Below are 14,425 nucleotides of genomic sequence, written 5' to 3'. Positions count from 1 at the left end.
TTTAAATAAAATGTTATTTATTTTAATTATTTATTTATTTTAATCCAATGTATTATTTTACATTACATTTAATTTTTTTATTTTAATCCAATTTTTTCTTAGTTAAATTAACCATACTTTTGTTTATTTTGTTACTAATTTATTTATTTTAATTATTTATTTATTTTAATCCAATGTAATATTTTTATTTATTTTCAATAAATAACATTTATTTATTTTATTTCTTGAATAAATAAAAAAATCCTTAGTTAAATCAATCTTTTTTTTTAATTTTTATTGTTATTTTTCACATTTTTAGTATAGTTTTTTTCCTCTAAACCTCCCCCAGTTTGATGGCCCATCATTAGCATATTCACGGTTCTGAAGTGTGTGTTGTTTGAGATAAACCTCTCACACACCTTTACCTGACTCCATCTCTCCAGCAAACCCGTCACCTCTGCCCCAGCTCACCTGGAGAAACCCGTCGCCATGGAAACCGCAGTAAAGAAGCCGGTTGTCACAGAGACCAAGCGAAGGTGAGGTTCAGTCGCTCTGGTGCTGAAAGAAGAGCATGTGCTCTATCAGTGACTGCTGATGATTTGACCATCAATATACAAATAATGACATATTACAGTAATGGAATGAAATGATCTTACTTGACGAGTGATGAGAATGTCAGTTAATAAGACATAATGCTCCACAAAGGCTCTGCTGTGTCACACACACACACACACACACATATTCACACACACGTTTGTTTTTGTGAAATGTGGGGACATTCCATAGGCGTAGGTGTCATTATACACATTTGTGTCCTGATATGTCACAGAAACATGCCCACACACATGCACACACACACACACACACACACACATACACAGTGCAGCGAGAGTAAAACGCTGCTCAGTTGTGCTGTTGGCATAATGACCCGTTACTCAACAAAGCTTTCTCTTCCACGCGATCCGCTGCGAGGATGTACAGGTCCGTTCTCTCAGGACCACATCTCTCTCTCTCTCTCTCTCTCTCTCTCTCTCTCTCTCTCTCTCTCTCTCTCTCTCTCTCTCTCTCTCTCTCTCTCTCTCTCTCTCTCTCTCTCTCTCTCTCTCTCTCTCTCTCTCTCTCTCTCTCGCTTATTTATTCTCTTATTCAGCTGTTCAGAAATATCCAGCCTTGGGGTTCTCTGTTTACTTTACAGAAAGGATTTGCATAATGAGCTTTATATTACACATGAAATGTATGCAAAATCATATCTCGGCTCGAAATATTTGTGCAGATTTTGTCAACAAATGAGATGCCAGAAGCATCGTCTAGTGTTCAGACGGGAATACCAGCACATAGCTTACTTCAGTGGTCAGAATTATATTAAATATCAACAAAAATGGCTGTAAAAATAATTCTGCGTGGGTTATGACCTTTAATTTAAAAAATGTGCAAAATTCTAACCTTTCATTGACGTAAACGAATTGAAAGTAGGAGGAAAATCTCCTTATGAAATAAAGGCTTTTCTCTAGTTCACGTTTCACGTTCACATTTAGTCTCCTTCTGTAAAGCCTGATGAGTTTGGAGATCAGAGATCATTCCCTCATCCCGAATCTCTCCCAACTCTTCTCTTCTGTCACTCATTCTCTTTAGGGTTCAGGAACTGGGACGGCCTTCATTTTGTGCTCAGTCACACATTTTTGTGTTGATTTTGGTGTTTAGTGTTTTTTTGGGTCATTGTCCTGATGGAAGTTCCAACCACGGCCCATTATCAGATATCTAGCAGAAGCGTCAGGTTTTGATGTTTTATCTGCTAGAATCTAAAAAGAAGTCCAGGACCTCCAGCAAAAAAATAGACCCCAACATTAAAGCTCCAGCGGTGTATTTAGCCGTGGACATTAGGGGCTTTATCCCATCTGGAGTGTTTGCTGCCAAAAAAGCTCTTAGTGTCATCTGAGCACAGATCCGTCTGAAGATCCATATAACCTGAATATGCTGGAGTTTGATTCTGGATGAGCGAGGAGGATTTTTCTTCAAACCCTCCCAAACAACATGTGGTGATGTAGGAGCTGTTTGATCATTGGTTTAGCCTTTCTGAGCCCAAGACTCAATAATCTCTGCGATTCTCCATCTGTGATCTGTGAGAGTCTTTGTCCACTCAAACACTCCTCCTCTCGTGCATTAGGACGACACACACACACACACACACACACACGTCCTCGTCCAGCTTCATAATATCTTTAGTTGATAGAACACCTTAAAGGGTTAGTTCAGCCTGTAGTGTAAATAGTGTGATTAATTCCTCCTGTGGTTGGCCAGCCGTCAGACCTCCGCTCATCTTCACACACAGATGAAGATATTAGTGTTGAAATCCGATGGCTCAGAAAGGCCTTCATTGACACCAATGTCATTTCCTCTCTCAAGACCCATAAAGGCACTAAAGACGTCGTTACAAAGCCCATCTCACTACAGCGGCTCTACAATCATTGATGAAGAGGCCAGAATAGAAAAAAACTAAATAACGACTTATATAGTGATGGCCGATTTCAGAACAAAGCTTCCTGAAGATTTATAACGCTCTTTTCTGAAAGGGGGCGGGGCTCATCAGCTCATTTGCATTTAAAGGGACACACACAAAAACTGCGCATTTTTGCACACTCTCAAAAAGTGGCTATTTTTACATGCTATGAAACATGATCTGTGTGGTATTTTGAGCACACACAAACACACACACACACACACACACACTCATCAGAGACTTATTTTACATCTTGTAAAGGGGCATTATAGGAAACATTAATTTGTAAGAGCACACGTTTGTTATCCGATCTGAACCCGTATATCCCATACTGCCTCTGTGCGGATGTCGTGATGGAGTGATATATATGTGTGTTTATGCTCTCCCTCAGGGTTGGGCGGCCATGTAAAGTACGGAAGGTGGAGGAGCTGCCGCAGGAAGAGGAGGTGGAGAGCGAGGTGTCATCAGTCACGGAAACCAAAGGTAATATCTACACCACCCTCAGTATATCTTCACACAGTTTTTATCGGTTAAATCATGTGGAAGGAGCTCTTCAAGGCTAGCCAGGGAAAACCCAGACAACTTCCGGCAAATTTAGATTTGCTCTGCAAGTCCTCTGGCAAAGAGCTCATTCAAACCTGTTTCTAATCCGTCGAAATTGTGGCACTAATCAGAAACGTTAGGGCTTTACACGATAACGACAGCGCAGCGACGGTGAAGAAGAGTTTGTACATTACTGAGATGGATCATCACTCGCTCGAATCAGCTATCGAGTCTCTTTTAAGCGATTTAAAATGTTCGTTTTTGTTAAAACCTGAGCAAAGTACAACATCGGCTACTGTGATGAGGAGGATGAGGACTGTGATCATACACACACACACACACACCCCTCTGGATCTGGCCTTTCTGTGCTTATTTAAATCGCGTTCTAATCACACAAATGCTTTACAATGGGGCGAATGCGACTAGAGCTCGATGTTTTCTGTTCGACCGTCAATCCGAGATGTTTCAGTCGCTCTGAGATGCTGTCAGGGTTTCCACATTTTGCACAAATGTGTGATGGAGCGGCGGTGAATTAACGGCGGTGAGATGACGGCAAAAGTCGTCAGAAGCCACTGCAGCATCTTCCTCGAAATCACAAACGGAGAATTGCTGTCTCAGATATTTCTCCGTCGCTCTGCACACGTCATCGTCCCCTGGTGACACACACACACACACACACACACACACTCGCCCCTTTGGAAATGATTTGTCTATGAAGCTTTGCCAGACCATAACTCAGTTACTCCTGAGAATGCTCTGGATGAGCAAATCTCCAATCATATGCACTAAAGTTAGGCGGTGTTTAGCCACGCTTGAAATGCTGGAGTTAAAGTTATTCTCAGTTCATTATTTGCTGTATTTTAAAGCCTTGCCGGTTAAACATTTCATTGGCATACTTATGCACTGTTTTACATGAGCTGAGCGCGCACTAAAGCCTGTCACACACACGCCATTACTGGACTAAGTGTCTTACTGCGCTAATACTGTCAAACACACACACGTTCACATATCAACGACACGAAGTCGTTATGTCTAAAGTGAAAGTAAAGTGTGTGTGTGTGTGTGTGTGTGTGTGTGTGTGTGTGTGTGTGTGTGTGTATGAGATGCGAGCAGGTCTTAAAGTGACAGTAGCGCAGCAACACTTGTTCTTAAAGGGACAGTTCACCTCTAAAATGAATGTTAATAAAACAACAAAAGACAAAGATTTAATTGTTTTAATTTTAAATGTATTCATTCAATTCCATGCTTAAATGCTTCAAACATCTCTGAGCTGCCACTGTAAATCTTTATATATATTTGTTTTATATTATACAATACATTGGGAATGTGTACAAGGGTTTTCTAAGTAAAATTTTAAGTTTAAGTAAGGCTTTTTAAGTAAAATAAAGAAAGAGTATTGCAATCAAAAAAAATTCTCCTTAACCTCTTTCTGTTCCTGTCGCACTGAACTAAACACTGTGGTTAAAAACCGAGGTGTGTGTTGAACAGAGGTGTGTGTTGAACAGAGGTGTGTGTTGAACAGAGGTGTGTGTTGAACCGTGGACTGACTGGATTGTTGCATCTCTAGTGTTGATGTTGTGATTCATTTTTGCAGACGAGCTAAACTCATTTCTTTCTGTGATGACTCACTCCATCTCTCTCTCTCTCTCTCTCTCTCTCTCTCTCTCTCTCTCTCTCTCTCTCTCTCTCTCTCTCTATCTCTCTCTCTCTCTCTCTTCCTCCACTAATGAGGAAGAGGGTTGGATTCAAACCGCCGGTCCTTTGTTCCTCGGCTTAAAAGCTTTTGCGTCCGCTCTTGGGCGTGCGAGGCGGTCAGAGAGTGAAAGATGTGAGGATGGACTTGGAAGCATCGAGGGCGTTTCGAGATAATCTAACCACGGCTCAAGCCACATATAATTGTAATGTGAGAACAAATAATGAGTCTTCCTGTTAATGAAGAAGTTTAGTGCAGCTTAGCAGTGTCAAAGCACTTCACAACATCCTAAACTCACACCGCAAATGGAGCCGATATAACGAGTGTGGACTCTCATCTTCTCCATCACAGCTCTTTGAGTCTAAGTGTGCGCTTATTCTACGGAACCAGATCTCAGGCCAGGACTCTTCTTACAGTTATCTAGCTAAATGTTTAGCATTTATTAATTTAGCCATTGCTAAATTAATTCACCATTTGCAAGTGACTTGAGGGATACAACATGAGCGTCTCATCCTGAAACATGAGGAATGCTGCTGGGTTTTGGTTGTATAAAGACTTAAAGAATTAACGGATGGCATCTTTAGATGTCTCTTGTAGCGAAGTGAGATGAAGATTTTCGGTATACTTCAAGTGAAGTCAAAGAACGAACAAAATCAGGCCAAAACTAAGTTCTTGTAGAGTTTGTTGGAGTTCGAAACAGCTTGCCAAAGGCAACACCCTGGAAAACTTCACTCTGGCTGGTAAAAAAAAAAGAAATCTCGATCATTTCTGTAATACATTAGAGGATGATTTGAGCATTTGCTCCAGGTTTAATCGACTGTAAGAGCAAACACACTCTATTGCCACTTAGATATGGAGATGTGTTCTGACGCATGTGTTGATGAATCCCCTGGAGGCAGCTAATGACATGGATATGGCCATTATCAGACACATTTATAATGTGTGTTTATATAACCGACGGTTCCCACTGGCTATGTGCTCCGCTGATGAATGTCTGAGGCGGCGTGGCCTCGTAACTGTGCAGTGATTATAATCCAGTATTGACCGCTCTCGCTCACCTCAGTGTCTAACTCACTGAAGAACAGGCATGCGCTCTTCAGAAGGGGTGAAGGGCTGAATATAAAGGAGCGGAGTTCGATTGCGCCTCCTTCATCGGCTCCGCTGGATTGTGTTCGCGCTGTGTTTTGTGCCAGACCCACGATACATTTGTATTATTAAAGCGGCAGCTGTTGCTAGGTAACGACGCACAGGAAAAAACGGCAAAATGGACAGAGATGTTCACCTTACTTTTACACTTTTGTTTTTTGATCCTTTGGTTTGGTTCAGAGCAGAACGTCACTCATTGGTTAGGGCTAGAGGGATGGGTAGGTTTAGGGATCAGTGTTTGGTGTAAGCAATCATTGGTGTCATTGACATGAGTTCATTCAAATGGCTGATTCATTCAGGAACGAAGCATTTGAGAGTGTTAATGAGTGAGTCATTGAATCATTCATTCAACAGATTCATTCAAACCGCTGATTCATTTCAGGAACGAAGCATTTGAGAGTGTTAATGAGTGAGTCATTGAATCATTCATTTAACAGATTCATTCAAACGGCTGATTTATTCAGGAATGAAGCATTTGACTGTGTTAATGAGTGAGTCATTGAATCATTCATTCAACAGATTCATTCAAACGGCTGATTCATTCAGGAACGAAGCATTTGTTAATGAGTGAGTCATTGAATCATTCATTCAACAGATTCATTCAAATGGCTGATTCATTCAGGAACGAAGCATTTGAGAGTGTTAATGAGTGAGTCATTGAATCATTCATTCAACAGATTCATTCAAACGGCTGATTCATTCAGGAACGAAGCATTTGTTAATGAGTGAGTCATTGAATCATTCATTCAACAGATTCATTCAAACGGCTGATTCATTCAGGAACGAAGCATTTGTTAATGAGTGAGTCATTGAATCATTCATTCAACAGATTCATTCAAACGGCTGATTTATTCAGGAATGAAGCATTTGACTGTGTTAATGAGTGAGTCATTGAATCATTCATTCAACAGATTCATTTAAACGGCTGATTCATTCAGGAACGAAGCATTTGTTAATGAGTGAGTCATTGAATCATTAATTCAACAGATTCATTCAAACGGCTGATTCATTCAGGAACGAAGCATTTGTTAATGAGTGAGTCATTGAATCATTCATTCAACAGATTCATTCAAACGGCTGATTTATTCAGGAATGAAGCATTTGACTGTGTTAATGAGTGAGTCATTGAATCATTCATTCAAACGATTCATTCAAATGGCTGATTCATTCAGAAACAAAGAATTTGAGAGTGTTAATGAGTGAGTCATTGAATCGTTCATTCGGCAGATTCATTCAAACGGCTGATTCATTCAGTAACAAAGCATTTGACTGTGTTAATGAGTGAGTCATTGAATCATTTATTCAACCGATTCATTTAAATAGCTGATTCATTCAGAAACAAAGAATTTGAGAATGTTAATGAGTGAGTCATTGAATCATTCATTCGACAGATTCATTCAAACGGCTGATTCGTTCAGGAACAAAGCATTTGACTGTGTTAATGAGTGAGTCATTGAATCTTTTATTCTACTGAATAATTAAACAGGCTGATTCATTCAGAAACAAAGCATTGGACTGTCTTAATGAGTGAGTCATTGAATCATTCATATAACCGATTCAATCAAACGGCTGATTCATTCAGGAACGAAGCATTTGACTGTGTTAATAAGTGAGTCATTGAATCATTAATTCAACAAATTCATTCAAACGTCTGATTCATTCAGGAACGAAGCATTTGACTGTGTTAATGAGGGAGTCATTGAATCTTTTATTCTACAGAATAATTCAGAATAATAATTCATACAATTCTTTCCTGTAGCTCAATGAGTAGAGCATGGCGCTAGCAACGCCAAGGTCATGGGTTCGATTCCCAGGGAAAGCAAGACTTGACAAAAATGTAAAATGTGTACCTTGAATACAATGTAAGTCGCTTTGGATAAAAGCGTCTGCCAAATGCATAAATGTAAATGTAAATGTAAATGTAATTCAAACGACTGATTCATTCAGGAACGAAGCATTTGACTCTGTTAATGAGTGAGTCATTGGATCATTTATTCTACAGATTCATTCAAATGGCTGATTCATTCAGAAACGAAGCATTTGACAGAACGTCTCTAATTTCATTGGTTAGGGGTTAGTGATGGGTAGGTTTAAGGATCAGCGTGTGGCGTAAGCAATCATTGGTGTGATTTACATGACCAATAAAACCTTAAGAATCGACTGCAGGGAGGAGTTTTCGCTGAACTCTTCTGGGGGGACAATCACGCGTGTTCAACAGCACATGTGAGTTGCATGTTGAGACAGAAGAGTCCACAGGGTGGCACTACACACAGTTGTCTTTGATCCAAACTTGTTATGGCGGATCCGCTACTTTACTTCTTTTTTCTTTCTGAGTGAATGTCATGTAAATGACAATTTAAAAGTAAAATAAATCCAGAGAGAAGGATGATGGTTACATGCAATATAATGACAAAATGCTGATCATGGTGAGTATTCATGTAATCACAGTCAGTTCTGTTGTAAGTGACTGTAAACGGTTGAGAAAGTAAACGCGTGTGTAACAGTGTAATGGATCCGTGCGTCAGCTCTTAAAGTGACAGTAGCCTAATAAACCGGCTGCCAAATTATGAGATATTAAAAATATCTAAATGGCGATTTTCCCCATGGTTTTGATGTCAAAATAGTGGCCAGTGAAAATGCTGAATGGCTAGTGACTTCGGAAAACCACTCCAGCCACAGTGGCCGGTGAGCAGAAGGATCATGTCAAGCCTGATGCATGTGTTCGTGGCAGACTAAATCTGCTGTGCTTCTGAGCATGTAAGATCAGCTGCATGATCAGACATACATGAATCCTCTGTCAGATCGAGGCAGGTGGAGCTGGGGAGGTGGAGCGGCTCAGAGGAACTGAACCAGACCATTTAAATGTGGAGCAAGCATCTCATTGGCTGCAGAATCAGCAGTAGCCAATCAGCTTGAGTCTTGTGGTAATGGTGGGATAGCTTTCAGATTGCATGACAGACTCATCGTCCTGCGCCCTCTTGAGTCTCATGACTGAACTAGATATTTAAGACTTGTGTTATATCTCTGAGAGACTGCTTTAGCACCCCTTGGCTAATTTACAGATCACAACTTACTTTGTTTTCAATATAAGTGCATACTCGCCAGATATATTATTTTCCCGTATTATCATTATCTTGAGTCTTTGTTAAAACGCTGCAGTGTCTGAGAGAACATTTGTGGCAGTGGCCTCCACAATGAACTTGGACTTGATGCTTTTAGGAAACACAGCCCTGTTCCTTTCATTCCCTCTTCAAAGACGGGCTCTGTCGGAGTGAGTTAGCCGTGTGCGGTCAGCGCTGGAGGAGGGAGGGGTGGACGGCCTTCAGCACGGCTCATACGGCTGGGCATGCTGCTCTAAGGTGGACTGCATACTGTGAGAAGCTGACGGATTTAAATGGCTTTTTGCACTGCAGGAAGGCTACTTTATTCATAAGGCTTCACAAGGTGAAGTGCTCAAATGAAGGAAGGCATTTTGCCATTTATGAACAAGGTAGTGATTTACTTTTACTTGGAATTTCAAAGCACACAATTTGCTCTAACAGCGTAACCGCAGCCGATTAGACTGTCTATGACGTTATCAATAATCAAGCAGAAAAATAATGAATTGCTCGACTGTCACGTATAGCGTGGGATTATTCAGATGCATACCGCAGGATTCAAACAAGAATACTTCTAATTTAACTCAGAAGATCAATGCAACGGGAGAGACCGATGAGAACCGACCACAGAACAAGGAGTGTAAATACCCCTGACCCGTCGAGGCGTGGACTCCTCTCGACCCCTGAAGGTGTGCTGTGGTATCTGGCACCAAGATGTTAGATGCAGATCCTTTAAGTCCTTTAAGTTGCGAGGTGGGATGGATCGGACTTGTTTGTTCCGCTCATTGAGATTTGGGGAATCTGGAGGCCGAGTCGACGCCTCAAACTGGTCGTTGTGCTCCTCAAACCATTCCTGAAGCATTTGTGCTTTGTGTCAGGAGCATTATCCTGCTGGAAGAGCCACAGCCACCAGAATACCGTTTCCATGAAAGGCTGAACATGGTCTCAGCAATGCTTAGGTAGGTGGAGCGTGTCAAAGTAACATCCACATGGATGGAGGACCCAAGGTTTCCCAGCAGAACATTGGCCAAAGCATCACACTGCCTCCGCCGGCTCGCCTTCTTCCCATAGTGCATCCTGGGGCCATGTGTTCCTCAGGTAAGCCACACACACACAACAAACTGAGCTGCTCTGTGTATTCTGACAGCTTTCTATCAGAACCAGCATTAACTTCTGGAGCAGTTTGAGCTCCAGTAGCTCGTCTGTTTGATCGGACCCCACGGGCCAGCCTTCGCTCCCCACGGTCATCAATGAGCCTTGGCCGCCCATGACCCTGTGGCCGGTTCTCCACTGTCTCCATAGATCATCAGTGCTATTCATTTAACATGCTTGATCAGATAGTAATATTAATGGATGTTGACATTTAATTGTGAACATTTCCCCCTGTTTGAGACAAAGCTGTAATAATGTAACAGTAGTAGAGCTGTATGTCCTTTTGCCCTCATGAAAATATATTAATGTCTAGTTCCTTTTTCAGGGTGCTGCTGTAAACAAACACGTCACAATTTTCCTCATTAACATAATTAATGCGCATAATAAAGGGGCGGGGCCTGGGTGAGTTAGTTAGTCGTGTGTTGAAACTGATGTTATGGTAAGGGGCGGGACATTTCCCAAACACCAATCACAACACACTGCTCCAGCCGACCAATCAGAGCGCACTGTGCTGTTTAGGAGGAGGGGCTTCATAGAGACAGGAACTAACAGAGTTACTGACAGACTGGGATGAGAGGAGCCGCAACAATGGAGAATATGAGGAAATAATCAACATTTAAAAGCACATAAACGATATAATATGGGCTCTTTATTAATTCTCTCTCTCTCTCTCTCTCTCTCTCTCTCTCTCTCTCTCTCTCTGTCTCTCTCCCCCCCCTCTCTCTCTCTGTCTCTCTCTCCCCCCCTCTCTCTCTCTCTCTCTCTCTCAGAGTTGACTCTGCAGCAGGCTTTGCACCAGTCTGTGTTCATGCCATGTTCCAGCCCGTCTCCCAGCATGCCTCATTGTTGGGATCAGCACAGTAAGCTTCTTCCCACAGTGGCGGGCATCACGGCCAGTAAAGTGGCAGCGTGGAGCGTGGATGAGGTACGCAGGTCTCCAGCGGTGTGAAATGCGAGTTTGATTTGAGGTCAGCTGAACCCTCCTCTGATCCTCATTGTTATTCTGTAGGTGATTGAGTTTATCCAAGGACTTCCAGGCTGCAGAGAACAAGTGCGCACCTTCAGAGACGAGGTAAATGATTCCCTGTAATCACGAGAAGAGCTAAACTAGTCCTCCTTCGTGAGGTTTGGCAGCCGGAGTATCTGGGGCATTTTTCGGAACAGAATCTCCTGGAAGAGAGTGCAAGGTGCATGATGGGATATGAGAGAAGATCTCACTGAAGCCATTTATAGGCATGTCAAGTCATCCCACGTCACAGCATCATGGCTGTTTATCACTAACAACACTGCTCAACAGGCCGGAGGGCTGGTGCTGTAAATAATCCTGCTCTCCCTCCCTCCCTCCGTCTGTCTGCTCGTCCTCCTCTTATTTCACATCCCTCGCTCCTCTTCTTCTCTTCCTTTTGTTTTCTAATTATGTACTCTGTTACTATGTCCAACAGACAACTGGTGAAGATGAGTTTATCTTCCTATATTATGAAAGAGTTTATTTTGAGTGTTTTTGCAGGAGTGAGAGCGCATGATGGCTCATTCGGTGATATCGCATCTAAAATGGAAGTTACTTAACATTAAACACTTGTTGGTTATTGAACTGTTGGATAAAATCACTCTGAATATCCTGCAGTCAGTCCAGTCCGTGCACACAACGGGAGCGATTGATCAGGATCATGTTTTAAATTAATACAGATTTTTTAATTTACAAAAAAGAATAAAAAAAAATGTGTGTGTGTGTGTGTGTGTGTGTGTATATATATATATATATATATATATATATATATATATATATATATATATATATATATATATATATATATATATATATATCATTGTTTTGTAAAATGAAATGTACAGTTAAAAAAATACATTGGACGAACAAAATATTTTTGTTTTGGTTCAAACCTTAAATGTCTATTTAATATTAAAGAAAAAATACTTATTTTTCAAAGACAGATACAATTATACAAAGTAAAAGAATATGGTTTAGACCAAAGCAAAATGATGTAGGTCAATATAATAATTATTTGGCTTTTTACAACTTTTCACCATAAACAAAAGCTAAATTAGCTATGAAAGAAGAATTTTCACTTGTTTATAATGTTTAATTTAGTTTATAATAGTTTAGATATGCAATATTTAATTGTGCGTCCTCATTTCATTCATATTACTTTTAGATGATAATATCTGCCGTGCCTCTTAAAATTCGTCTTTTAAAAACACTAATGATTGCAATGTGTGCATTCACTTATAGCTCTTAAAGTGACTGATTTAGTTTTCACTGCTTTCATTTCAATTTATTTAGACAAATAATAATGATTATGTCCATTAATCAGTTATAACATGAGAATAATTATGGACTAGTGCATCAATGAGCCTTGGCCAGGAGCCGTGATGAAGAGATCATCAGTGTTATTTTCCGGTCATAATGTTATGCCTGATGTCTCAAATGTCTCCGTTTGTAAACAGAAGTGAGATCTTTCAGCAGCCAGTTGTTTATAACGGTGTTGTAGAGGTTAACCTTGACATTATAAAAGATTTGACAGCTGTGTTTGGTTTCAGCAAATTGACGGCGAGGCCTTCCTGTTACTGACCCAGGTGGACCTGGTGAAGATCCTCAGCATTAAACTAGGACCGGCCCTGAAAATATACAACTCCATCCTGATGTTTAAAACCTCGGAGAACTCGGCCTGCAACGAACTCTGACCCGCGCTGATCATTACTGCTTCAGTCCAAGGGCTCGGCCTGACGGTTCATACGCTATAGATTGTGTCAGATTGAGGACATATAATGACATTCATAATTAATTTAGACTGACACGTGTATATGTATGCCCTTATTAAAGGGTTAGTTCACGCCATAATGAAATGTCTGTCATTAACTCCTCTCCCTAATGTCGCTCCACACCCGTAAGACCTCCGTTCATCTTCACACACAGTTTAAGATATTTTATATTTAGTCCGAGAGCGTATGCAAGTGTATGCACACTATACTGTCCATGTCCAGAAAGGGAATAAAAACATCATCACAGTAGTCCATATGAGACATCCGTGGGTTAATTAGAGTCTCTTGAAGCATCCAAAATACATTTGGGTCCAAAAATAACAAAAACTACGACTTTATTCAGCATTGGCTTCTCTTCCGCGTTTGTGTTCAATCCTCAAATAAAGATTCAAACGGTTATGAATCAGCGAATCGATTCATGATTCATTGATCCGATTCATGAATCAATCCACTGATTCATAACCGTTCGATTCTAATTAACCCACTGATGTCTCATATGGACTACTGTGATGATGTTTTTATTCCCTTTCTGGACATGGACAGTATAGTGTGCATACACTTGCATACGCTCTCGGACTAAATATAAAATATCTTAAACTGTGTGTGAAGATGAACGGAGGTCTTACGGGTGTGGAGCGACATTAGGGCGAGGAGTTAATGACATCAGTTTCATTTTTGGGTGAACTAACCCTTTAAGACACATGACGGTTTCATGTAGTGTAGGTGTGGTAGAGAATGTATATTTCGCTGAAGGGTTATTCTGAATTCAGGTGCTAAACGAATGCCGCACAGCTTCTGTTTCTCTCAAACGGACACTGGTGTTTCCAGACGGTGTTGAATCCTCATGTTCTGGATCCGACTGTTGCTGTCTGAGCTCTCTAGATGAAGATCATTAAGCGTTTGCAAAGCGAGATCTGCATCCTTTGCAATTATGCATTTGCTTCCATTTGAGTCAGTCTCTGTCGAATAACTGATTATAATTAAATTAACTCACGAGCGCAAGTGTGAGGTTAGAAATCAACGGAAGCCCGTTCATACCACTAAATAAAAAAATACAAAGCGTAATTGAGCAAAGCAAAGACTTTATCTCACAATTCTGACTTTTTCCTCGAAATTGCGAGTTATATAGTCACAATTCTGACTTTTTTTCTCAAAATTGCGAGTTATATAGTCACAATTCTGACTATTTCTCAAAATTGCGAGTTATATAGTCACAATTGCGAGTTATATAGTCACAATTCTGACTATTTCTCAAAATTGCGAGTTATATAGTCACAATTGCGAGTTATATAGTCACAATTCTGACTTTTTTTCTCAAAATTGTGAGTTATATAGTCACAATTCTGACTTTATTTCTCAAAATTGCGAGTTATATAGTCACAATTCTGACTATTTCTCAAAATTGCGAGTTATATAGTCACAATTGCGAGTTATATAGTCACAATTCTGACTTTTTTTCTCAAAATTGTGAGTTATATAGTCACAATTCTAACTTTATTTCTCAAAATTGCGAGTTATATAGTCACAATTCTGACTTTT

The 14,425-nt window shown here is 40.5% G+C and overlaps 1 protein-coding gene across 2 annotated transcripts in view; it reads left to right on the top strand.

Moving 5' to 3' along the window:
* Window positions 1-13,028, top strand: part of l3mbtl3 (L3MBTL histone methyl-lysine binding protein 3) — a 60,934-nt gene extending 47,906 nt beyond the window's left edge. For both annotated transcript variants that reach the window (XM_067416678.1, XM_067416679.1), the window contains exons 18-22: window positions 423-515; window positions 2,868-2,959; window positions 10,879-11,033; window positions 11,118-11,180; window positions 12,665-13,028. In XM_067416678.1, coding sequence (XP_067272779.1) covers window positions 423-515; window positions 2,868-2,959; window positions 10,879-11,033; window positions 11,118-11,180; window positions 12,665-12,808 — 547 coding nt within the window. In that variant the 3' untranslated portion in view covers window positions 12,809-13,028. The remainder of the gene's footprint in view (window positions 1-422; window positions 516-2,867; window positions 2,960-10,878; window positions 11,034-11,117; window positions 11,181-12,664) is intronic.
* The last annotated feature ends 1,397 nt before the right edge of the window (window positions 13,029-14,425 follow it).

This window comes from Pseudorasbora parva, chromosome 15 (assembly GCF_024679245.1).
Source record: "Pseudorasbora parva isolate DD20220531a chromosome 15, ASM2467924v1, whole genome shotgun sequence".
In the NCBI taxonomy this organism is placed as follows: Eukaryota; Metazoa; Chordata; class Actinopteri; order Cypriniformes; family Gobionidae; genus Pseudorasbora; species Pseudorasbora parva.
This window is presented reverse-complemented; position numbering and strand designations above follow the sequence as displayed.